Genomic DNA, 27,085 nt, shown 5'->3' on the forward strand with positions numbered 1-27,085 from the left:
ACACAAAATGAGTGACGATAACTTGGCTATATACACGGTGTACCACTACTGAGTCGATGTGCAGGGGTACGAGGTAATTTAGGTAGATCTGTACGTATAGCTAGGGATAAAGTAACTAGGCAACAGGGTAGATTATAAACAGCAACAGCAGCGTATGTGTCAAAAGGGGTCAATATAGATACAGTATTCAAGGTTAACTATTTAACTAACTATTTAGCAGTCTTATAGCTTGGTTGTAGAAGGTGTTAAGGGTCCTGTTTGTTCCAGACTTGGCGCACCGGTACAGGTTTGCTGTGCTGTCTGGTCCTTGCGGTCTTGTGAATGTTAACTTGTTTAAAGGTCTTGCTCACATCCGCTACGGAGGGAGTGATCACACAGTCGCCCAGAACAATTAGTTCAGTGCTGCTAGACTCGAAGCAGAAAAGGTATGTAGCTCGTCTGGTAGGCTTGCCTCACTGGGCAGCTCGTGGCTGGGTTTCCCTTTCTAATCTGTGATAGTTTGCAAGCCCTGCCACATCCGACGAGCCGTTGTAGTAGGATTCGATCTTAGTCCTGTATTGACACTTTGTCTGTTTGAAAGTTTGTCGGAGGGCGTGGCAAGATTTCTTATAAGCGTCTGGATTAGTGTCCCGCTCCTTTAAAACAGCAGCATCCATGGCTTCTGGTTTGGATATGTACGTACTGTCACTGTGGAGACGATGTCATCGATGCACTTATTAATGAAGCCGGTGACTGATGTGGTATACTCCTCAATGTCATTGGCTATATAGCTCCATTCTTGTGTATTTTATTTTATTCCTGTTGTGTTACTATTTTAAACTCTGCTTTGTTGGGAAGGGCTTGTAAGCAAGTGTCTCACGGTAAAGTCCCCCCCAGTTGACCTTCTGCGTGTATGTGTTCTCTCCTCTCTCTAAGATGTGGGGGGCTTCTTTGAGGCGGGCACTCTGGTGAGATACAACTTCCTGTCAGAGGCAGCGGCAGCCAATCAGGACGCAAGGTTCCTTGCCCAACCTTTAACTGCACAGGAAGTGAATCTGACAGGAGAAGCAGTAGCGTTTAGCTTCAGTACATCCAACACACCGGCTATACTGCTGTACGTCAGCTCCAAGACACAAGACTACCTGGCACTGGTGCTACGGCAGAATGGTGAGACACTGACACATACAGACACTTATCAACACACACACACAGACACGTGGGCTCTGCCTCTCAGGTATGTTGCAGATGCAGTATGTAAGGTCTCTCGTTGTGTGTGTGTGTGTGTGTGTGTGTGTGTGTGTGTGTGTGTGTGTGTGTGTGTGTGTGTGTGTGTGTGTGTGTGTGTGTGTGTGTGTGTGTGTGTGTGTGTGTGTGTGTGTGTGTGTGTGTACGTGTGTGCGTGCGTGCGTGCGTGCGTGCGTGCGTGCGTGCGTGTGTGTGTGTGTGTGTGTGTGTGTGTGTAGGAACTCTCCAGGTGCGGTATAACCTGGGCGGTCTCAAGGAGCCGTTCACCATAGACGTGGACCAGCGTAACCTAGCCAACGGACAGCCACACACTATCAACATGTCCAGAATCAACAGGACTATCACCATACAGGTATGCACACACACACACACACACACCTTCTCTCCGCCGTCCAAGCATAGTCTATGATGACTTCAGACATGTCCATTTCTAACCACAAGAGGGAGACAAAAGCCTCTCTAATTGTCACAGGACTTGAGGGATTGACAATGGCTTGATGCTTCATGGATATGAGTCGGCCCGTTTGTACAAAGATCCACAAGGATGTTGATGATTGACTATGGAAATGGTTCAGTGGTTTGCATCATGATCTTCTCTCTCTCCCATGCTCTCTTCGTCTCCAGTTGGACCACTACCCCCCTGTCAGTTACTCTCTCCCAGAGGCTTCAAACACACACTTCAACCTGGTCAAGACATTATTCCTGGGGAAAGTATTTGGTGAGTACAGGCATCGCATACGTGTATTTGACAGAGGTCTGCTTGGCCCTGGCAGAGAACGTAGGCCTATTCAGAGAGCAGCAACAGGAGCTGTACAGATGTATTGTAGTTGCGCTGTGTGTCCACTAGAGGGAACTAGAAGACTGTTTTTCACCAGGACACAGTCATGGAAGAGGTCTATTGTTGCCAGACAGGGATTTCACACATTTTAGTCTGGTTTGCTTTCTGTAACATGTTCAATAGGTATGTTTTGCTTCAGGTGTAAATATGTTATGTAGAACAGGCATGCTCCTCTGTAGAATAATAGGGATTCATGTCAGCTCTATACAAGACATTTCTATCTGCAACATTCACAATGTTGTGTCCTCCTGAACAAGACTTTAGTGCAGTATAGTATTCCTTACTCCTGGTCACTGCTTTGGTTTCCAATCCTCCTGGTTTACATGACTCCTGGTTGTCCTGCTCTGTTCTGGGCTGGTGGCAGTCAGTGAGGTACAAGGAATGGCTGAGTTCCCTTCCTAGCTAGAACCATTGATCGATGTACAGCAGACTAATACCACAGGGAATAATGCCCCTTTCCTTGTCACACACGCTCACACACACACACACACACACCACCATAACCTCATCTGGAACTGCAGAGCTGCCATTTTAAGACTGAAGGACACAACAGAGGCCCTACTCACCATCTCGCCCAGTTTCTATTTCCAAAACATAATTCATACACAATTATGTATTTCACAATCTGGATTTATTTCCAAATGGATTTTAGGCAACAACAAAAACAACAAAGGTTGAACTGGAAATGATATGCAATATACAGAAGAGTGTGTTCATATGCCAAAGTAGACATGGGTCTCTTTGCAGTTCAGTTCTGACCAACATTCTGGCACACCACTCAGAAACAGCATATTCTTGCTCTCAATACTTGCAGAGGGAACTTTCAAAACCTTTGTCCATGGGAGGTTAGTGATTACAGTTTGATGTACAGTGTGATATGCAAATCCAACAATCATAATATGTAGCAAACTAATCAAGTAATGAGTGTTTGAAATGTTCGTCACAACTTGTTTCAGTGTGTGTAGGTGACAGGGAGATGACCAGTGAGGCTGAGTTTTCACCACTAGAGCTAAGATAGCCCGTACGGATACCAAACAAGCTTCTGGCAGACAGTTGTGGCAAACCTTTGGCCAATTTGCTGCACGTTTGGGTATCCATCTGCCACAAAATATTATTCTTGCCAAAGGTTTGCTGTAGATTCACCACTGCTGGCAAACATTTGCAAACTTCTGGCAACATTTTGTAACACGCTATTTAGTTTGCAGCAAATTTGCCACAAACTTGTAGGAAGTTTACCGCAAAAAAAATCATTTTTGTAAGGGAGTACTTGAATTGCTTAGAATCAAGGGCAATGGTGACATCATTGAGGACCTTCAAGGTTGCAGTGACACATCTATAACCTGAGCGGAAACCAGATTGCATACCAGAGAGAATACTATAGACATCAAGAAAGCCAGGGAGTTGATTATTGACAAGTTTTTCCAACACTTTTGATAAACAAGGCAAAATGGAAATAGACCTATAACAGTTAGGATCAGCTTGATCTCCCCGTTTAAATAAAGGACGAACCGTGGCTGCCTCCCAAGCAATGGGAACCTCCCCTGAGAGGAGAGACAGGTTAAAAAGTTCAGAGATAGGCTTGATGATGATAGGGGCAGCAACCTTAAAGAAGAAAGGGTCTAAGTCAAGTTTAAGGAGCTCCTTTAGCACCTCGGACTCAGTGACCGCATTCAGGGAGAAACTTTGTAGCGGGGCAGGGGAAAAAGAGGGAGGAGCATCGGGGCTAGTCGCATTAGAAGGAGTGGGAGATGAGGAAATGTTGGACGGGCAAGGAGGCATGGCTGAGTTAAATAGGGAAATCCTGACTTCATGAAGTGGTGATTAAAGAGCTCAGCCATGTGCTTCTTGTCAGTAAGAACCACATCATCAACATTAAGGGACACGGGCAGCTGTAAGGAGGAGGAGGGTTTATTCTCCAGGTCTTTAACCGTTTTCCAGAACTTCTTGGGGTTGGACCCACAGAGAGAGAACTGCTGCTTAAAGTAACTAACTTTGACCTTCTGGAAGCTCAGGCCTGAGTGCACTTATTTCTCATTTGCTTCCGGCCTGAGGAGGGAAACATGAAAAGAGGTTGAGATCCGGTAGTTGGTGGGGAATTGTATATGGTAAGTTACCTTATTAACCCTTCAGAAGACCTTGAAGGGTCCCACAAACCTTGAAGGGTCCCACAGCTTCCGGCAGGGTAGGTGGAGCAGGAGTTTCCTTGTGGAGAGCCAGACGCGATCACCAGGATGGACAGTGCGCTGGAGCCTCGCGTTGGAGGCATTCCACACCTCCTCTGCACGTCGGACCACTCGTTCACTGCAGGGGCCTCGGTCTGGCTCGGAATCCGCGGAACCAGGGCCGGCTGAGATCCCAGGACACACTGGAAGGTAGTCAGCCCAGTGGAGGAGTGACGAAATGAGTTCTGGGCGTATTGCGCCGAGGGAAGGAACTGGGCCCACTCCCCTGCCAGTCAGTGACTCCTTAGGAACCTCCCCAGCTCCTGGTTGGTCCACTCCACCGGCCCATTAGACTGAGGCCGGGACCCGGATGTGAGGGTGGCCGTGGCCCCCAGCTTCTCCATAAAGGCTCTCCAGACCCGCGACGTGAATCGGGAACCACATTCAGAAACGATGTCCTCCGGAAGGCCATGGTGCCGGTGGATAGACCAGAGAGAGGGATAAAACATCAGGAATTATGGAGAATCTGTCAACAACGACCATAATAGTTGTAAAACCATCGAAAAGGGAGAGATCAGTTACAAAGTCTATGGACAGATGTGACCAAGGCCGCTTAGGCACGGGAAGGGGAAGTAGTTTCCCTGCTGGAGTGAACTGACCACCATCTCCAGTTCTGCAGGAGCACCTGAAGCTCTAGTGCTGCTTCCTTCTCCACCTTTACAAAGAAAAGACTATTATCATACTCACTATCATTACTATATCAGTAGTCTACATTAATACAGCTCTGGAAAAAATAAGAGTGGTCTGTTAATTTGGAATGGTCTGTTAATTTGAAGTGGTCTGTTAATTTGGAGTGGTCTGTTAATTTGGAGTGGTCTGTTAATTTGGAGTGGTCTCTTAATTTGGAGTGGTCTCTTAATTTTTCCCAGAGCTGTATATTATTGTAGTAACTTGTAGTGCTGGTACCTATGGCGCTAATGATCTTTGTCAATGCCTGTGCTGTGTCACACAGGCTACTGTGTTATGTTCATGGCTGTATTATGGTTACGTTACTGTAGCCTGTTTCGCTGTACAGTATATGTGCACTTTCCCTAGCTTATGTGGCAGGAGTCATGACCGAATGCTGGCAAGTCCATAGTCTAGGTTTACTATGTTTTACTAGTTGAAACATATTGCCTTCAATGTCATATTATGATCGCTATGTTGCACTCATTGCTATGATATAATTCCTCCACGAAGACGTAAGACGTGCAAACTGTTTGGCCGTTGTGTCACTATTACTAGCTAGGCTACTTAGCTAACCATGCTGAGTGTCGTGTGTGTGTTTTAGCTAGTGTTTTTGACTGACTTGGTTCCTTACTGGCGAATATGTTGCTTATTTTGCAGCATTTAGCTGCGTCTGTGGCAAGGGCCTTTCTCTTTTTTATTCTCTCCCTCTCTGCTCCACCTTTCCTTTTCTGACCGTCCATTTCGCCGTGCGTGTAAAATGTTTTTGGTAGAGAAGCAGGTAGACGGTTGCTATGTGCGTCGCGGAGAGACCTGATGTTATTTTTGGCGCGTGCAAAACACTGCACGGGGACACTGCAGCGAGAGAGTGAGAATCATGCCTGATGTGTGGATTCTCCTTCAACTCATTCCTGCTTGCTATATTATCGCTGGTCAAGTTGACTGTTCACCGAAGGCCAAAACGACCCTTAGGCCACCGGGAAATGTCCCGGTGCTCCCGACGGCCAGTCCGCCAGTGCATCAGACCAAAGGACAGATTTCCACCCGTCTAATGTCCATTGATTGTGTTTCTTGGCCCAAGCAAGTTTCTTATTATTATGGGTGTCCTTTAGTAGTGTCCTTTAGTAGTGGTTTCTTTGCAGCAAATCGACCATGTAGGCCTGATTCATTCAGTCAGTTACTTGAACTCTGTGAAGCATTTATTTGGGCTGCAATTTCTGAGGCTGGTAACTCTAATGAACTTATCCTCTGCAGCAGAGGTAACTCTGGATCTTCCTTTCTTGTGGCGGTCCTCATGAGAGCCAGTTTCATAATTGCGCTTGATGGTTTCTGTGACTGCACTTGAAGAAACGTTCAAGTTCTTGAAATGTTGCGGAGTGACTGACCATGTAATGATTGACTGTCGATTCTCTTTGCTTATTTGAGCTGTTCTTGCCATAAATGGACTTGGTACTTTACCAAATAGGGCTACCTTCTGTATACCAACCCTACCTTGTCACAACACAACTGATTGGCTCTAACGCACTGAGGCACACCTATTAATTGAAATGCATTCCTGGTGACTACCTCATGAAGCTGGTTGAGAGAATGCCAAGATTGTGCAAAGCTGTCATCAAGGCAAAGGGTGGCTACTTTGAAGAATCTCAAATATAAAATATATTTTTACTTGTTTAACACTTTTTTGGTTTCTACATGATTCCATATGTGTTATTTCATAGTTTTGATGTGTTCACTATTATTCTACAATGTAGAAAATAGTAAAATAAAGAGAAACCCTTGAATGAGTAGGTGTGTCCAAACTTTTGACTGGTACTGTAGATGCGCTCTGAAGGGCAGGTAGCAGGAGTGGGTTCCCTCTCCAGAGCCTGGCGGATGTCCACATCTACGTCCCAACACACGGTACCAACGATTTGGGAGGACAGATTGATAGGCTGGAGGGCACTCACAAGACCCTCCACCAATGTGGATTCACAGGATGCGGGAAAGCAGGTCCTCAGGCAGGTCCTCCGGTGATTCTCATCCTCAACCAGGAGATGGTGGGGTTATGAAGTTGGAGCCACGGGAGACCGAGGATGACTTTGTGTACGGGTGGTGATGAGGAAGGGCTTTCCAGGTGCATGGGTCCCACAGTGATGTAGTGAGGGTGAGTGGTGCTGTGATGAGTGGTGCTGTGATGTACGTAATTGTACCAGATCCCAATGGTCGCGTATCCAGGGCAGGAGAGGAAAGCAGGTATGAAGTTAAGTTCAGGGAGGATGCGAGGGCCTGGTCGATGAAGTGCCCCTCCTGGCCACAATAGGGACAGATCCCCAGTTGTCTCCGGCGATGCCGCTCTGCCGCGGAGAGGTGTGTGGTCCCTACCTCCATGGGTTCAGGCTCTGCCTCAGGACAGACAAAGGAGAGAGGCGAGGGGCGAGGTGGACACCGGCGCTCCAGAAGAAGATTTTCCAGACGGATGGCCATCGCGATGAGAGCGTCAAAGGATATATTGTCATCCCGACATGCCAACTCCGTCTGGACCTCCTCGCACAGTCCACTGCGGAATAGAATGTGGAGCGCTGGGTCATTCCTTCCACTGGAGGCTGCCACAGCCCGAAAGGTCGTTTAATAATGAGAATAAGCAGATTGCTAAACAACCATTTTGAGGTCTTGCCATATATTTTAAGTCAAAACTGTAACTCGGCCACTCAGGAACATTCACTGTCTTCTTGGTAAGCAACTCCAGTGTAGATTTGGCCTTGTGTTTTAGGTTATTGTCCTGCTGAAAGGTGAATTAATCTTAATCAGCAGACTGAACCAGGTTTTCCTCTAGGATTTTGCCTGTGCTTAGCTACATTCCGTTTATTTTATCCTGAAAAACTCCTCAGTCTTTCACGATTCCAAGCATACCCATAACATGATGCAGCCACTACTATGCTTGAAAATATGGAGAGTGGTACTCAGTAATATGTTGTATTGGATTTGACACAAAAATAACACTTTGTATTCAGAACAAAACATGAATTGCTTTGCCAATTTGTTTGCAGTATCACTTTAGTGCCTTGTTGCAAACAGGATACATGTTTTGGAATATTTTTATTCTGTACATGCGTCCTTAATTTCATTCTGTCAATTAGATTAGTATTGTGGAGTAACTACAATGTTGTTGATCCATCCTCAGTTTTCTCCTATCACAGCCAATTAAACTCTGTAACTGTTTTAAAGCCTGTTAGCGCCAGGCATTTAATTAGAAAGCAGGTACAGCAGGCACAGCCTGTCATGCTAGTTACCGAGCTAATGAACTTGCTAGCTAATTTGCTAACTTATCTAGCCAGCTAAGTGAGGAAACGTGACTATGACATGGCTGTTTGCAATGTGCATAGCAGGTTTGATTTGTTTTCGGTTATTATTATCTACATTAAAACAAGCTGGCAAACTATTCGCCGTAAAAACAACATCAGCTAGCTAGCTAGTCCCACTCACGTTGCGATCTCGGGCCGAATAATAGTCTTCAATGCTAATATTCTCCTTCAATGTGCCGCTCAAGTAAGTTTAGAGCGCCCTCTTTGGGGCAAACAATGAAAAATTAAAAGACTGGCTTTCAGGATCTTATAGCTCAATGGTTGGAAAGATGAGATGGGAAGCAGAAGAGGCGGAGAAAGACAATAAGAGGAGATTCGGAGGAGCAGAGGGTCAGGGTGAAACTAGAGATAGAAAAATATTCAAGATGTGTCATGTTAGTCATCAGAAGGATTTGAAAGTGTGTGTGTATATGCTATAAGCAGTATAATGGAATAATGCTTTTTATTTATTTATTATTATCTCTGTTTATCTGTGTCATTCCTGTAAGGCAGTCATGTCTAAGAGTGTTGAATGGCACATCATCTCCCCACACATAGAGAGAGAGAGAAAGCCATCACCTACAGAGAGATGAACCTAGAGACGAGTCCCCTAAGCAAGCTGGTCCTGGGGCTCTGTTCACAAACACAAACAGACCCCACAGAGCCCCAGGACAGCAACACAATTAGACCTTTCCAAATCATGAGAAAACAAAAAGATAATTACTTGACAGAATTTACAAAAAAAACTGAGCAGAATACCTGACCACTGTGACTGACCCAAACTTAAGGAAAGCTTTGACTATGTACAGACTCAGTGAGCATAGCCTTGCTATTGAGAAAGGCCGCCGTAGGCAGACATGGCTCTCAAGAGAAGACAGGCTATGTGCACACTGCCCACAAAATGAGGTGGAAACTGAGCTGCACTTCCTAACCTCCTGCCCAATGTATGACCATATTAGAGAGACATATTTCCCTCAGATTACACAGATCCACAAAGAATTCGAAAACAAATCCAATTTTGATAAACTCCCATATCTACTGGGTGAAATTCCACAGTGTGCCATCACAGCAGCAAGATTTGTGACCTGTTGCCACAAGAAAAGGGCAACCAGTGAAGAACAAACACCACTGTAAATACAACCCATATTTATGTTTATTTATTTTAACTTGTGTGCTTTAACCATTTGTACATTGTTACAACACTGCATATATATAATATGACATTTGTAATGTCTTTATTGTTTTGAAACTTCTGTATGTGTAATGTTTACTGTTCATTTTTATTGTTTATTTGACTTTTGTATATTACCTACCTCACTTGCTTTGGCAATGTTAACACATGTTTCCCATGCCAATAAAGCCCCTTGAATTGAATTGAATTGAGAGAGAGAGAGAGAGAGAGAGAGAGAGAGAGAGAGAGAGAGAGAGAGAGAGAGAGAGAGAGAGAGAGAGAGAGAGAGAGAGAGAGGTGACATATTATCTCTCCCCACTGAGAACTCTGTGACACAGATAGAGACAGACTATCCATATTTAAAAACACATGTTCAGATGTAGGATCTTAATTTCATCACCCTGTTGCGGGAGAATTTTACTGCAATGCAGGAAATGTTAACCTTGTAGTGCATTTGAGGTTTTAAAAGGCTTCTGTTTGTCATTTTCTCTTATGAAAATGTATCAACCCCTACAAAAATGTCCATTAATTATAATCCACAGAATAATTCACATTTCCTGTTGCTGAAGGATTTTCTTCCTGCTGTAGCAAACTGGCTCAAATTAAGATCCTACGTATGTATAAACTGTGAGTTGATTTAGATAAAAGCACTTTGTAAAGGACAATATTTAATCGAATGACGACAATGTCTGTTTACTGTTTTGTTCCTCCCACAGGTGATTTTTTTACGTGTTCAAACCTTTTATTTCCCTCATAGTGTCTGGTTATCTTTTGTAGACCTCATAGTCTCTGGTTATCTTTTGTAGACCTCATAGTGTCTGGTTATCTTTTGTAGACCTCATAGTGTCTGGTTATCTTTTGTAGACCTCATAGTGTCTGGTTATCATTTGTAGACCTCATAGTGTCTGGTTATCTTTTGTAGACCTCATAGTCTCTGGTTATCTTTTGTAGACCTCATAGTGTCTGGTTATCATTTGTAGACCTCATAGTGTCTGGTTATCTTTTGTAGACCTCATAGTGTCTGGTTATCTTTTGTAGACCTCATAGTGTCTGGTTATCATTTGTAGACCTCATAGTGTCTGGTTATCTTTTGTAAACCTCATAGTCTCTGGTTATCTTTTGTAGACCTCATAGTGTCTGGTTATCTTTTGTAGACCTCATAGTCTCTGGTTATCTTTTGTAGACCTCATAGTGGTTTGTTATCTTTTGTAGACCTCATAGTGTCTGGTTATCATTTGTAGACCTCATATTGTCTGGTTATCTTTTGTAGACCTCATAGTGTCTGGTTATCTTTTGTAGACCTCATAGTGTCTGGTTATCATTTGTAGACCTCATAGTGTCTGGTTATCTTTTGTAGACCTCATAGTCTCTGGTTATCTTTTGTAGACCTCATAGTGTCTGGTTATCTTTTGTAGACCTCATAGTCTCTGGTTATCTTTTGTAGACCTCATAGTGGTTTGTTATCTTTTGTAGACCTCATAGTGTCTGGTTATCTTTTGTAGACCTCATAGTGTCTGGTTATCTTTTGTAGACCTCATAGTGTCTGGTTATCTTTTGTAGACCTCCTAGTCTCTGGTTATCTTTTGTAGACCTCATAGTGTCTGGTTATCTTTTGTAGACCTCATAGTGTCTGGTTATCTTTTGTAGACCTCATAGTGTCTGGTTATCTTTTGTAGACCTCATAGTGTCTGGTTATCTTTTGTAGACCTCATAGTGTCTGGTTATCATTTGTAGACCTCATAGTGTCTGGTTATCTTTTGTAGACCTCATAGTCTCTGGTTATCTTTTGTAGACCTCATAGTGTCTGGTTATCATTTGTAGACCTCATAGTGTCTGGTTATCTTTTGTAGACCTCATAGTGTCTGGTTATCTTTTGTAGACCTCATAGTGTCTGGTTATCTTTTGTAGACCTCATAGTGTCTGGTTATCATTTGTAGACCTCATAGTGTCTGGTTATCTTTTGTAGACCTCATAGTCTCTGGTTATCTTTTGTAGACCTCATAGTGTCTGGTTATCTTTTGTAGACCTCATAGTCTCTGGTTATCTTTTGTAGACCTCATAGTGGTTTGTTATCTTTTGTAGACCTCATAGTGTCTGGTTATCTTTTGTAGACCTCATAGTGTCTGGTTATCTTTTGTAGACCTCATAGTCTCTGGTTATCTTTTGTAGACCTCATAGTGTCTGGTTATCTTTTGTAGACCTCATAGTGTCTGGTTATCTTTTGTAGACCTCATAGTCTCTGGTTATCTTTTGTAGACCTCATAGTGTCTGGTTATCTTTTGTAGACCTCATAGTGTCTGGTTATCCTTTGTAGACCTCATAGTCTCTGGTTATCTTTTGTAGACCTCATAGTGTCTGGTTATCTTTTGTAGACCTCATAGTGTCTGGTTATCTTTTGTAGACCTCATAGTCTCTGGTTATCTTTTGTAGACCTCATAGTGTCTGGTTATCTTTTGTAGACCTCATAGTGTCTGGTTATCTTTTGTAGACCTCATAGTGTCTGGTTATCTTTTGTAGACCACTGACGCATTTTTTCAGATTTTACTTCAAATAGATATATTGTTAATTATATTTTGATGCAGACTGTGCTTAAAACATTTGCTTAAAGGGAATTATTTTGATAATGGATGGTGAGTCTGTAGTCTGTGGTCGGTAGTCTGTCATCTGTAGTCTGTAATCTGTAATCTCTATAAGTGTCCTCTTATACTGTGTGTGTGTGGGGGGGGGGGCTCAGTTGTTAGAGCATGGTGCTTCCAACGCCTGAGTTGTGGGTTCGAGTATGAAAATGTATGCACTCACTACTGTAAATCACTCTGGATAACAGCGTCTGCTAAATTACGTAAATGTGTGTGTGAGGTCATTGCCTTTTGACTGTCTCGTAGCTTTGGCTAGCACACAATGTATTGCTGATCTGCAGTACTCCAGACTCCAGGTTTTCACGTGTAGGATGAAATCCAGTCCCCGGTCTTTCCCCAGGCTCTGTGTGTGAGCGGGGGTGGGATTGCACTGCACTGCACTGAACAGGGAGAGAATGACAGAGACACTGCAGAGAGGGGGAAAGAGAGAGAGAGAGAGATAGGGAGAGAGAGAGAGAGAGAGAGAGAGAGAGAGAGAGAGAGAGAGAGAGAGAGAGAGAGAGAGAGAGAGAGAGAGAGAGAGAGAGAGAGAGAGAGAGAGAGAGAGAGAGAGAGAGAGAGAGAGAGAGAGAGAGAGAGAGAGAGAGAGAGAGAGAGAGAGAGAGAGAGAGAGAGAGAGAGAGAGAGAGAGATAGGGAGAGAGAGATAGGGAGAACGAGCGAGGAACAGGGCTAGCAGAACCACTCGACTGCAGCAGTGATATTGGTAAGAGAGAAATAGAGAAAGAAAACTGGTCTACAGAGACACACTAACCAGAAGGCTAGTCAGACGGTAAGATTACCTTCCTCTACAAGAGAAATAACATTGAAGAGCGTCAATGATGCTTTAATTTCATTGAAATAATGTAATCTTAAACCCTAATTGATTGTATGCTTGGGTTAGCATCCTCTGTTCAGCTCTGTAGTGGTGAGTGTTTTGTGTACCTGGTTAGCATCCTCTGTTCAGCTCTGTAGGTGTGAGTGTTTTGTGTGTCTGGGTTAGTATCCTCTGTTCAGCTCTGTAGTGGTGAGTGTTTTGTGTACCTGGTTAGCATCCTCTGTTCAGCTCTGTAGTGGTGAGTGTTTTGTGTGTCTGGGTTAGCATCCTCTGTTCAGCTCTGTAGTGGTGAGTGTTTTGTGTGTCTGGGTTAGCATCCTCTGTTCAGCTCTGTAGTGGTGAGTGTTTTGTGTGTCTTGGTTAGCACCCTCTGTTCAGCTCTGTAGTGGTGAGTGTTTTGTGTGTCTGGGTTAGTATCCTCTGTTCAGCTCTGTAGTGGTGAGTGTTTTGTGTGTCTGGGTTAGTATCCTCTGTTCAGCTCTGTAGGTGTGAGTGTTTTGTGTGTCTGGGTTAGCATCCTCTGTTCAGCTCTGTAGTGGTGAGTGTTTTGTGTGTCTGGGTTAGCATCCTCTGTTCAGCTCTGTAGTGGTGAGTGTTTTGTGTGTCTGGGTTAGTATCCTCTGTTCAGCTCTGTAGTGGTGAGTGTTTTGTGTGTCTGGGTTAGTATCCTCTGTTCAGCTCTGTAGTGGTGAGTGTTTTGTGTGTCTGGGTTAGCATCCTCTGTTCAGCTCTGTAGTGGTGAGTGTTTTGTGTGTCTGGGTTAGTATCCTCTGTTCAGCTCTGTAGTGGTGAGTGTTTTGTGTGTCTGGGTTAGTATCCTCTGTTCAGCTCTGTAGTGGTGAGTGTTTTGTGTGTCTGGGTTAGCATCCTCTGTTCAGCTCTGTAGTGGTGAGTGTTTTGTGTGTCTGGGTTAGTATCCTCTGTTCAGCTCTGTAGTGGTGAGTGTTTTGTGTGTCTGGGTTAGTATCCTCTGTTCAGCTCTGTAGTGGTGAGTGTTTTGTGTGTCTGGGTTAGCATCCTCTGTTCAGCTCTGTAGTGGTGAGTGTTTTGTGTGTCTGGGTTAGTATCCTCTGTTCAGCTCTGTAGTGGTGAGTGTTTTGTGTACCTGGTTAGCATCCTCTGTTCAGCTCTGTAGTGGTGAGTGTTTTGTGTGTCTGGGTTAGTATCCTCTGTTCAGCTCTGTAGTGGTGAGTGTTTTATGTGTCTGGGTTAGTATCCTCTGTTCAGCTCTGTAGTGGTGAGTGTTTTATGTGTCTGGGTTAGTATCCTCTGTTCAGCTCTGTAGTGGTGAGTGTTTTGTGTACCTGGGTTAGCATCCTCTGTTCAGCTCTGTAGTGGTGAGTGTTTTGTGTGTCTGGGTTAGTATCCTCTGTTCAGCTCTGTAGTGGTGAGTGTTTTGTGTGTCTGGGTTAGTATCCTCTGTTCAGCTCTGTAGTGGTGAGTGTTTTGTGTACCTGGGTTAGCACCCTCTGTTCAGCTCTGTAGTGGTGAGTGTTTTGTGTGTCTGGGTAGTGGTGAGTGTTTTGTGTGTCTGGGTTAGTATCCTCTGTTCAGCTCTGTAGTGGTGAGTGTTTTGTGTGTCTGGGTTAGTATCCTCTGTTCAGCTCTGTAGTGGTGAGTGTTTTGTGTGTCTGGGTTAGTATCCTCTGTTCAGCTCTGTAGTGGTGAGTGTTTTGTGTACCTGGGTTAGCATCCTCTGTTCAGCTCTGTAGTGGTGAGTGTTTTGTGTGTCTGGGTTAGCATCCTCTGTTCAGCTCTGTAGTGGTGAGTGTTTTGTGTACCTGGGTTAGCATCCTCTGTTCAGCTCTGTAGTGGTGAGTGTTTTGTGTACCTGGGTTAGTATCCTCTGTTCAGCTCTGTAGTGGTGAGTGTGTGCGTGTTCCCAGGGGTATGCTGTGCGTGTGTGTGTGTGTGTGTGTGCGTGTGTGTGTGTGTGTGTGTGTGTGTGTGTGTGTGTGTGTGTGTGTGTGTGTGTGTGTGTGTGTGTGTGTGTGTGTGTGTGTGTGTGTGTGTGTGTGTGTGTGTGTGTGTGTGTGTGTGTGTGTGTGTGTGTGTGTACGTGTGCGTGTGTGTGTGGCAGGTAGACTGCAGTAGGAGGGCATTGCAAGGACAGGTGCAGTTACTACCTCCTAGACAGTACATTCATCCATCCATCTCTCTCTCTCTCTCTTTCTCTCTGTTCCTGATCAGTGTATTTTAGTAACATTTCTCTGCTGTCTTTGTTGCTGTTTTGTGTCTATAGTCGGTATATGTATTTTCGTTCCATTATTACCCCTCCTCCTTTTAGTCTCTCTCTCTCTCCGTCTCTGTCTCCGTCTCTGTCTCCCTCCCTCTCTCTCTCTCTCTCTCCCTCTCTCTCTCTCTCCGTCTCCGTCTCTGTCTCCCTCTCTCTCTCTCTCTCTCTCTCCGTCTCTGTCTCTCCATCTCTCTCTCCGTCTCTGTCTCTCCATCTCTCTCTCTCCGTCTCTGTCTCTCCATCTCTCTCACTCTCTCTGTCTCTGTCTCTCCATCTCTCTCTCTCTCTCTCTCTCTCTCTGTCTCTGTCTCTCCATCTCTCTCTCTCCGTCTCTGTCTCTCCATCTCTCTCTCTCTCTCCATCTCTGTCTCTCCATCTTTCTCTCTCTCTCCATCTCTGTCTCTCCATCTCTCTCTCTCTCCGTCTCTGTCTCTCCATCTCTCTCTCTCTCCGTCTCTGTCTCTCCATCTCTCTCTCAATTCAATTCAATTCAATTCAATTGACTTTATTGACATGGCAAGTTATTATTACTTACATTGTCAAAGTATACATATCGAAAAATTTCAATAAAATATATATGTATATATATACACAAAATATATATATATTTATATATAAATAAATGGTGGGACTAACAGCAATAATAATAGTAGTAGTGGACATGGGATTACCATTAATAACAGCTACAACAACAATATTAATCAGAACAACAATACATTAAAGCAACAGTAGTAGACCAGTGTCAACATGACTGAGAAGACACATGACCTGGTACGAAAGACAAAACAAAACTAAGCTAAATGGGAAATATTATCAACATTACTTTGCATTTTTCACTGGCTGTCCCTCAGGCTGTGGCAGGAGGACACATATTTGGCTGCCAAAACTGCACATTTTGGCTTTTCACCCAACAAATATTTGAATTTTTCTTCATCTTTTATAGTTTCAAATTCTTTGTATTGAATTATAATTTTGGGAAAGAAATATGCTCTTAGGTCTGAGTATTTGTCACAGTGTAGTAGGAAATGCACTTCTGTCTCTACCTCTCCCCTGGAGCAGAGTGAGCACAGCCTGTCCTCCCTGGGCAGCCAGGTTTGTCTGTGACGACCGGTCTCTATAGCTAGACTGTGCTCACTGAGTCTGTACCTAGTCAATGTTTTCCTCAGTTTTCTATCAGTCACAGTGGTCAGATAGTCTGCCACCATGTACTGTCTGTTTAGAGCCAAATAGCATTGAAGTTTACTTTGATTTTTTGTGGTGTCTTTCCAATAGGTTATATATTTTTCTTTTTGTTTTGTGATGATTTGGTTGGGCCAGATTTTCTGAGGGCTGTCCCGAGGCTCTATGGGGTTGGTTTGGGTTGGTGAACTGAGCCTCAGAACCAGCTGGCTGAGGGGACTCTTCTCTGGTTTCATCTCTTGACATTGTAGAGCTGTGTGATGGAATGTTTTAGGGTCACTTGTTTTTAGATGGTTGTAAAATTTGATGGCTCTTTTTTCTATTCGAATGAGGAGGGGATATTGGCCCAATTCTGCCCTACATGCGTTATTTGGAGTTTTTCTTTGTACTTGCAATACAGTCTTGCAAAACTCTGCATGCAATACTTCAATTGGATGTTTGTCCCATTTAGTAAATTCATTATTAGAGAGTGGACCCCATACTTCACTGCCATATAGAGCAATTGGTTCTATAACTGATTGAAAAATTTTGAGCCAGATTCTAATTGGAATTTCAATTTTGATGTTCCTTTTAATGGCATAGAATGCTCTTCTTGCTTTGTCTCTCAGCTCATTCACAGCCATGTGAAAGCTACCTGTGTTGCTGATATTTAGTCCTAGATATGTGTAGTTTTTGGTGTGTTCTAATAGAACTGTGTCCAAATAGAATTTATATTTGTCATCCTTATTTCCGGACCTTTTTTGGAATATCATTATATTTGTTTTTTTTAGGTTAACGGTCAGAGCCCAAGTCTGACAGAACCTGTGAAGATGATCTAGGTGTTGCTGTAACCCCTCTTTAGTGGGAGACAGCAGCACCAGGTCATCTGCGTACAGCAGACACTTGATTTCAGTGTTGTGTAGGGTGATACCAGGTGCTGTCGATTCTTCTAATGTTTTTGCCAATTCATTCATGTAGATGTTAAATAATGTTGGACTTATTGGGCAGCCCTGTTTCACTCCCCGCCCCTGAGAGAAGAAGTCTGTTTGCTTGTTGCCAATTTTAACCGCACATTTGTTTTTAGTGTACATTGATTTAATAAAATCATATGTTTTCCCTCCAATACCACTTTCTATTAGTTTATAAAAAAGACCTTCGTGCCAAATTGAATCAAATGCTTTCTTGAAATCTACAAAACACGAGTAGATTTTGCCTTTGTTTTGGTTAACTTGTTTATCAATTAGAGTGTGGAGGGTGTAAATGTGGTCTGTTGTACGATAATTTTTTAGAAATCCAATCTGGCTTCTGCTCAGGACGTTGTGTTCGTCAAGGAAATGATGTAGTCTGCTATTTATAATACTGCAGAGAATTTTCCCCAAGTTGCTGTTAACGCATATTCCTCTGTAATTATTTGGGTCAAATTTGTCTCCATTTTTATAGATTGGTGTGATCAGTCCCTGGTTCCAAATATCGGGGAAAATACCTGCAGTGAGGATAATGTTGAAGAGTTTGAGTATAGCCAATTTGAATTTGTGGTCTGTATATTTGATCATTTCATTTAAAATCCCATCAGCACCACAGGCCTTTTTGGGTTGGAGATTGCATATTTTTTCCAATAATTCTTCTTCTGTAATTGGGGTATCCACAGGATTCTGATAGTCTTTGACTGCTAATTCAAGGATTTGTAATTTTTCTTGTATATCTTTTTGTTCTGGGCTCTTTGTTATATTGCTGTAGAGGTTTGCAAAGTGATTTCTCCACATATCCCCATTTTGGATAGCCAACTCCTCATGATGAGGTTTGTTTAATTTATTCCAATTCTCCCAGAAGTGGTTTGATTCTATGGATTCCTCAATTCCATCCAGCTGATGTCTAATGTGCTGTTCCTTTTTTGTTCTAAGGGTGCGTTTGTATTGCTTCAGTGTTTCCCCATATTGAAGGCGTATATTTTTGTTGTCTGGTTCTCTGTGTTTTTGATTAGATATATTTCTCAATGACTTTCTTAGATTTTTGCAATCATTATCAAACCATTTTTCATTATCTGTTATTTTTGGTTTGCTCTTATGCTTCTTTAGATTAGCCAAGGAGGCTAATTTGTCAAATATAAAGTTTATGTTCCTAACGGCCAAATTTACACCTTCATTGCTGAAGGAGAATGTTAAGGCTAAAAAGTTGTCCAGGAGAGATTGTATTTTTTGGCTACTAATTGCTTTTTGGTAGATGTCTGTACTGTTTGCACTCCATCTATAGGCTTGTTTAGTACCATGTAATTTATTGGGCCATGATGCTTCATGGTTGGGTTCTGCTCTTCTCAGATACACTGTGATTTTACTGTGGTCTGAGAGAGGTGTTAGTGGGCTGACTGTGAAGGCTCTGAGAGACTCTGGGTTTAGGTCGGTGAGGAAGTAGTCTACAGTGCTGCTGCCAAGGGATGAGCTGTAGGTGTACCTACCAAAAGAGTCTCCTCTCAGCCTGCCATTGACTATGTACAGACCCAGTGTTCGACAGAGCCTCAGGAGCTGTAATCCATTTTTGTTTTTCACTTTGTCATAGTTGTTTCTGTGGGGGTATGTGGGGAGGGAAAGGTTATTGCTTCCTGGTAGGTGTTTATCCCCATGACTGTTAATAGTGTCTTGTTCTTCTGCTATTCTAGCATTCAGGTCTCCACAGACCAGTACGTTGCCTTGGGCCTGAAAGTGACTAATCTCTCCCTCTAGAATGGAGAAGCTCTCTTCGTTGAAGTAGGGTGACTCTGAGGGGGGAATGTATGTGGCACAGAGGAAGACGTTTTTATCTGTCAAGATAGCCTCCTTGTTGATTTTTAACCAGATAAAGAATTCTCCTGTTTTGATCAATTCGATTGAATTAATTAGTTCAGATTTATACCATATTAGCATTCCCCCTGAGTCTCTGCCCTGTTTGATTCCTTTTAATTTAGTGGATGGTATGATTATCTCCCTATAACCTAGTGGACAGCCAGTGGAAACATCACCTCTGCACCATGTTTCCTGTAGTACTAAAATATCAACATCATCAATTTCTTTCAGGAAGTCTGGGTTTCTGCTCTTTAGCCCAAAAGCAGAGGACTTCAATCCTTGTATATTCCAACATGCAACGTAAAAAGACTTCATAACTTTTTTTTCTCTTTTCTTTACCTTTCAAAATGAGACAAACACTCACAATCCAAGAAGAACCATTAAAATAGGATTTTTCAATTAAAGTAAACTCTTATTTTGCAAATGTGATTTGTTTATCATTTAAGATAGAATTTGTGTCATGCCACTTGGGTGGATGTAGTGTGAGAATGGTGGAGTTCTTGTGCTCATCTTACCATGACCCTCGGCCCATCACATGTGAGCATAGTAGACTCAGCATTTGTTTAATGTCACTCATTTGGTTGGTGGGGGCTGAGCCAGTTGCTCCTCTCACAGCCTGTGCGTAGCTCTGCCTGCTGGGCTGTGGCTCCTCCAGGTGTGGGTCTGCGGTGGGGAGGAGGGGGGTGGTAGGCCTCATCTGGGTGGCTCTGAAGCTGGGCTGGGGTGGTCTGTGCTGCGCTGGCTGTGGTGGGCATTGAGGTTGGTGGTGCTGTGGTCGTGGCTGGGGGGTCCAGGGTGCTGGTCCGGGATGTTGTCTCGGTGATCTCGGCGGGGTGGAGATTGCTCCGCTGTTCCTGGGTGGAGAGGTCGGGCTGCGGTTTAGAGCGACGTCCTTGAGACTCTTGGCAAGGATGGGGACTGTCTCCCTGTACAGGTGAACATGGTCATAGAGACAGTCCAGATCGAGGGTGGGATGGTGGGCCAGGTGTACATTGGGTCGCAGGGCACAGTCCCGGGATAGGCTGGCATTTATTCTTTGGATTGTGGCAGGGTGGAAGTCCCTCCTCTGTAGAAGGGTTGACACTATGATTCTTGAGTTGGGGAAGATTGCGGAGGCCTTCTCAATCACTCCACGTAGTGAAGTCGCCACCCTCTCCTGCTGAGCACGCAGGTCGTTGCTTCCGGTATGTATGATTATGTGGCTTGGCGACCCGAGATGGTTCTTATCAAGCAGCTCCATGGCACTTTGCGTTGTTGGGCACCACACCTTTCTCGTTTTGTGTCTAGGGAAAAGTTTCTTCTCCTGAACATACTTCCCATTTGAGTCCATTAACAGGACGATGTCTCTCTCTCTCTCCGTCTCTCTGTCTCTCCATCTGTCTCTCTCTCTCTCTGTCTCTCTGTCTCTCCATCTCTCTCTCTCTCTCTCCGTCTCTCTGTCTCTCCATCTCTCTCTCTCCGTCTCTCTTTTCCCTCCCTTTCTTACACTCTAGTTTTGCCACGAGCTATCATTTGTTGCCATGGTAACCCTGTTTGATCCTTTCACCCTTTCTGTTCTCTTGTCGCCCCTCCATTTAAGATCTTCTCTCATCCCCCCTTCTCCCCTCTCACTGTCCCTCTCATCCCCCCTTCTCCCCTCTCACTGTCTATCTCATCCCCCCTTCTCCCCTCTCACTGTCTATCTCATCCCCCCCTTCTCCCCTCTCACTGTCCCTATCACCCCCCTTCTCCCCTCTCACTGTCCCTCTCATCCCCCTTCTCCCCTCTCACTGTCCCTCTCATCCCCCCTTCTCCCCTCTCACTGTCCCTCTCATCCCCCCCTTCTCCCCTCTCACTGTCCCTCTCATCCCCCCTTCTCCCCTCTCACTGTCCCTCTCATCCCCCCTTCTCCCCTCTCACTGTCCCTCTCATCCCCCCCTTCTCCCCTCTCACTGTCCCTCTCATCCCCCCTTCTACCCTCTCACTGTCTATCTCATCCCCCCTTCTCCCCTCTCACTGTCCCTCTCATCCCCCCCTTCTCCCCTCTCACTGTCCCTCTCATCCCCCCTTCTCCCCCCTCACTGTCCCTCTCATCCCCCCTTCTCCCCTCTCACTGTCTATCTCATCCCCCCTTCTCCCCTCTCACTGTCTATCTCATCCCCCCTTCTCCCCTCTCACTGTCTATCTCATCCCCCCTTCTCCCCTCTCACTGTCTATCTTATCCCCCCTTCTCCCTTCTCACTGTCTCTCTCATCCCCTTTCTCTCCACCTCTCCAACTTCTCTCCATCTTTCTCCACCCCTCCTTCTCCTCACCCTCAACCAATCTCCACCTCCCTCCTATTATCCTCCTCTCCCCCCATCATTCCGCTTCTCACCCAATAACTGCTCCTGGCAGCTCTTATATTCTCAGTACCACCCACTAAATGGTTAGTCAGCTCTCATTGGACACCTGTGTGACAGACAGACAAAGAGACCAACCAGCTGGGGAGGTATGATGCATATCATGACTGAGATAGAACAGTAATGTACATTCAGCCATAACAGGATTTACAGGTCGCGCAGAGGGAGCTGTAGACCTAAGCACACTCATGTTTGTGTTGGATTGTCAGAGTACAATTGGCATGGTTCCATATTTTTGTGCATCAGCCATCTCCTGTCTGTCTGTCTGTCTTGTTTGTATGTTATGCCAAGTCAAGCTTGTATGACAGACCAGAGTTCAAGTCTATTAGTGGACCGGTCTATTAGTAGAACGGTCTATAAGTGGACCGGTCTATTAGTAGAACGGTCTATTAGTGGACTGGCCTATTAGTGGAACAGTCTATTATTAAATTCCACTCTGAGAGAGAGAGCGAGAGAGCGAGAGAGAGAGAGAGAGAGACAGGGAGAGAGAGAGAGAGAGAGAGAGAGAGAGAGAGAGAGAAGAGAGAGAGAGAGAGAGAGAGAGAGAGAGAGAGAGAGAGAGAGAGAGAGAGAGAGAGAGAGAGAGAGAGAGAGAGAGAGAGAGAGAGAGAGAGAGAGAGAGAGAGAGAGAGAGAGAGAGAGAGAGAGAGAGAGAGAGAGAGAGAGAGAGAGAGAGAGAGAGAGAGAGAGAGAGAGAGAGAGAGAGAGAGAGAGAGATGGTAATACAAGCAGCCCATGGAGTCCGGTAGCAATGGATGGAGTGGTATCAAACACATGTTTCCAGGTTCCATTCCATGCCCTCCATTCCAGAGCCATTATTATGAGCTGTCCTCCCCTCAGCATCCTCCAATGGTACACACACATACTGTACACACATACTGTACACACATACTGTACACACATACTGTACACACATACTGTACACACATACTGTACACACATACACTCACACATACTGTACACACATACTGTACACACATACTGTACCCACATACTGTACACACATACACTCACAAAATGTTTACAGATATAGACACATTCTTTCTGGCCAGCCAGTATCTCCATAAGCTCCCTCTCCCAAACGAGAGAGAGAGTGTGTGTGTGTGTGTGTGTGTGTGTGTGTGTGTGTGTGTGTGTGTGTGTGTGTGTGTGTGTGTGTGTGTGTGTGTGTGTGTGTGTGTGTGTGTGTGTGTGTGTGTGTGTGTGTGTGTGTGTGTGTGTGTGTGTGTGTGTGTGTGTGTGTGTGTGTGTGTGTGTGTGTGTGTGTGGATATGAGTATGATTCCACTCTCTCTTGGGCTGCTTGTAATAAATGCAGAAGATGCTGCAGACTGTTCTAGTGCCCTCGCCAATTTGTTTATACATATGTTGAAGTGGGTGGGGCTCACGCTGCATCCCTGTCTCACCCCACGGCCCTGTGGAAAGAAATGTGTGTGTTTTTTGCCAATTTTAACCGCACACTTGTTGTTTGTGTACATGGATTTTATAATGTCGTATGTTTTTCCCCCAACACCACTTTCCATCAGTTTGTATAGCAGACTCTCATGCCAAATTGAGTCGGAGGCATTTTTTAAATCAACAAAGCATGAAAAGACTTTGCCTTTTTGGGGGTTTGTTTGTCAATTAGGGTGTGCAGGGGGAATATGTGGTCTGTCGTACGATAATTTGGTAAAAAGCCAATTTGACATTTGCTCAGTACATTGTTTTCACTCTGGAAATGTACGAGTCTGCTGTTTAATGATAATGCAGAGGATTTTCCCCCAGGTTGCTGTTGATGCATATCCCACGGATGTTATTGGGGTCAAATTTGTCTCCACTTTTGTGGATTGGGGTGATCAGTCCTTGGTTCCAAATATTGGAGAAGATACCAGAGCTGAGAATGATGTTAAAGTGTTTCAGTACAGCCAATTGGAATTTGTTGTCTGTATATTTAAAAATTTCATTGAGGATACCATCAACACCACAGGCCTTTTTGGGTTGGAGGGTTTGTATTTTGTCCTGTAATTCATTCAATGTTATTGGCGAATCCAGTGGGTTCTGGTAGTCTTTGGTATTTGATTCTAAGATTTGTATTTGATCATGTATATGTTTTTGCTGTTTGTTCTTTGTTATAGAGCCAAAAAGATTAGAGAAGTGGTTTATCCACACATCTCCGTTTTGGAAAGATGACTCTTCATGTTGTTGTCTGTTTAGTGTTTTCCAATTTTCCCAGAAGTGGTTAGTCTATGGTTCTTCAAATACATTGAGCTGATTTCTGACGTGCTGTTCCTTCTTTTTAAGTAGTGTATTTCTGTATTGTTTTAGTGATTCACCATAGTGAAGGTGTAGGTTTTCTGGGTCTCTGTTTTTGTTTGGAAAGGTTTGTCTCTCTCTCTTTCTCCCTTTCCCTCTCTCTCCTCTATCCTTCTCCATCTCTCCCTGACTCTCTCTCTCTCTCTCTCTCTCTCTCTCTCTCTCTCTCTCTCTCTCTCCTCTTTCTCTCTTTCTCCCCCTCTGCTATATACCTGATACTCAGACTTGAATACTAATAAGATACTGATATAACACAGGCTGGTCCACTAACAGGCTGGTCCACTAACAGGCTGGTCCACTAAAAGGCTGGTCCCAGGTACAGTATTTAGCTCTGCCATATAGGCTTGTGTGTGTGTGTGCATGTGTGTGTAGCTCCTCTGACATGGCTATCAAATTCAGCAGTGGCCTGATATCAGGGCGTTTTCTCCACTCTTGCACTGCATTGTAGGACACATTACCAAAGGCTCTATAATCTGTCAGCACACGCACGCACCTACGCACGCACGCACGCACGCACGCACGCACGCACGCACGCACGCACGCACGCACGCACGCACGCACGCACGCACGCACGCACGCACGCACACACGCACACACACACACACACACACACACACACACACACACACACACACACACACACACACACACACACACACACACACACACACACACACACACACACACACACACTCTCTCTCTCTTGTTTGGGAGAGGGAGCTTATGGAGATACTGGCTGGCCAGAAAGAGTGTGTCAACATTACATGTTTATTACTATTCAATATTCTGTGTGTTTGAGGTTGTTTGTCTGCAATCTGCTGTTTTTCTGCTACATGTTCTCCTCTGAATAACAGAGAGGGGGAGAGACAGGAGAGAGAGGAGAGAGAGGAGAGAGACAGGAGAGAGGGGAGACAGAGGAGAGAGACAGGAGAGAGAGGAGAGAGACAGGAGAGAGACAGGAGAGACAGGAGAGAGAGGGGAGAGACAGGAGAGAGACAGGAGAGAGACAGGAGAGAGACAGGAGAGAGACAGGAGAGAGACAGGAGAGAGACAGGAGACAGAGGAGAGAGACAGGAGAGAGATGAGAGAGACAGGAGAGACAGAAGAGACAGGAGAGACAGAAGAGACAGGAGAGAGACAGGAGAGAGACAGGGGAGAGACAGGAGAGAGGGGAGACAGAGGAGAGAGACAGGAGAGAGAGGAGAGAGACAGGAGAGACAGAAGAGACAGGAGAGACAGAAGAGACAGGAGAGAGACAGGAGAGAGACAGGGGAGAGACAGGAGAGAGGGGAGACAGAGGAGAGAGACAGGAGAGAGAGGAGAGAGACAGGAGAGACAGAAGAGACAGGAGAGACAGAAGAGACAGGAGAGAGACAGGAGAGAGACAGGGGAGAGACAGGAGAGAGGGGAGAGAGAGGAGAGAGACAGGAGAGAGAGGAGAGAGACAGGAGAGACAGAAGAGACAGGATAGACAGAAGAGACAGGAGAGAGACAGGAGAGAGACAGGGGAGAGACAGGAGAGAGGGGAGACAGAGGAGAGAGACAGAGGAGAGAGACAGGAGAGAGAGGAGAGAGACAGAAGAGACAGGAGAGACAGAAGAGACAGGAGAGAGACAGGAGAGAGACAGGAGAGAGACAGGGGAGAGACAGGAGAGAGAGGAGAGAGACAGGAGAGAGAGGAGAGAGACGGGAGAGAGACAGGAGAGAGAGGAGAGAGACAGGAGAGAGACAGGAGAAAGAGGAGAGACAGGAGAGACAGGAGAGAGAAGAGAGAGACAGGAGAGAGACAAGAGAGAGAGGAGAGAGACAGGAGAGACAGGAGAGAGACAGGAGAGAGACAGGAGAGACAGGAGAGACAGGAGAGAGGGGAGAGAGACAGGAGAGAAACAGGAGAGAGGAGAGAGAGACAGGAGAGAGACAGGAGAGAGACAGGAGAGAGACAGGAGAGAGAGGAGAGAGACAGGAGAGAGACAGGAGAGAGAGGGGAGAGACAGGAGAGAGACAGGAGAGAGGAGAGAGAGGGGAGAGAGACAGGAGAGAGACAGGAGAGAGAGGAGAGAGACAGGAGGAGGGAAAGACAATAATGTAACTGTTTATTGCATTTCAAAACACTCAGAGCTCTCTACAGCTTTCTACTATCTGCAGGCCAGTCCAAATCATCCAGAACTATCTACAGCTCTCTATAGACTAGTCCAAAACACTCAGAGCTCTCTACAGCTTTCTACAGCTCTCTATAGACTAGTCCAAAACACTCAGAGCTCTCTACAGCTCTCTATAGACTAGTCCAAAACACTCAGAGCTCTCTACAGCTCTCTATAGACTAGTCCAAAACACTCAGAGCTCTCTACAGCTCTCTACAGCTCTCTACTCTCTGCAGGCCAGTCCATAACAACATAATGTTTTAAATACAATGCATTCGGAAAGTATTCAGACTTTTTTCACATTTTGTTACATTACAGCCTTATTCTAAAATGGATTAAATAATTTTTTCCCCTCATCAACCTACACACAATACCCCATAATGACAAAGCAGAAACGGGTTTTTCGAATTTTTAGCAAATGTATGAAAATAAAAACGGAAATATCACATTTACATAAGTATTCAGACCCTTTACTCAGTACTTTGTTGAAGCACTTTTGGCAGCGATTACAGCCTCGAGTCTTCTTGGGTATGACACTACAAGATTGGCACATCTGTATTTGGGGAGTTTCTCCCATTCTTCTCTGCAGATCCTCTCAAGCTCTGTCAGGTTGGATGGGGAGTGTCCCTCCACAGCTATTTGCTTCACGGTAGGGATGGTGCCAGGTTTCCTCCAGACATGAGGCTTGGCATTTAGGCCAAAGAATTCAATCTTGGTTTCATCAGACCAGAGAATCTTGTTTCTAATGGTCTGAGAGTCCTTTAGGTGCCTTTTGGCAAACTCCAAGCGGGCTGTCATGTGCCTTTAACTGAGGAATGGCTTCCATCTGGCCACTCTACCATAAAGGCTTGATTGGTGGAGTGTTGCAGAGAGGGTTGTCCTTCTGGAAGGTTCTCCCATCGCCACAGAGGAACTCTGGAGCTCTGTCAGAGTGACCATCGGGTTCTTGATCACCTCCCTGATCAAGGCCCTTCTCCCCCGATTGCTCAGTTTGGCCGGGCGGTCAACTCTAGGAAGAGTCTTGGTGGTTCCAAACGTCTTCCATTTAAGAATGATGGAGGCCACTGTGTTCTTGGGGACCTTCAATGCTACAAAAAATATTTGGTACCCTTCCCCAGATCTGTGCCTCGACACAATCCTGTCTCGGAGCTCTACGGACAATTCCTTCGA

At 44.8% G+C, this 27,085-nt stretch overlaps 1 protein-coding gene across 1 annotated transcript in view; it reads left to right on the forward strand.

The window, feature by feature from the left end:
• The window catches only part of LOC139531575 (contactin-associated protein-like 2), a 314,450-nt gene that overhangs the window by 262,093 nt on the left and 25,272 nt on the right, over positions 1 to 27,085 (forward strand). Inside the window, exons 22-24 of the mRNA XM_071328143.1 lie at positions 916 to 1,146; positions 1,443 to 1,576; positions 1,849 to 1,942. Of these exons, the coding sequence (XP_071184244.1) occupies positions 916 to 1,146; positions 1,443 to 1,576; positions 1,849 to 1,942 (459 nt within the window). The remainder of the gene's footprint in view (positions 1 to 915; positions 1,147 to 1,442; positions 1,577 to 1,848; positions 1,943 to 27,085) is intronic.

Source organism: Salvelinus alpinus, chromosome 10 (assembly GCF_045679555.1).
Source record: "Salvelinus alpinus chromosome 10, SLU_Salpinus.1, whole genome shotgun sequence".
In the NCBI taxonomy this organism is placed as follows: Eukaryota; Metazoa; Chordata; class Actinopteri; order Salmoniformes; family Salmonidae; genus Salvelinus; species Salvelinus alpinus.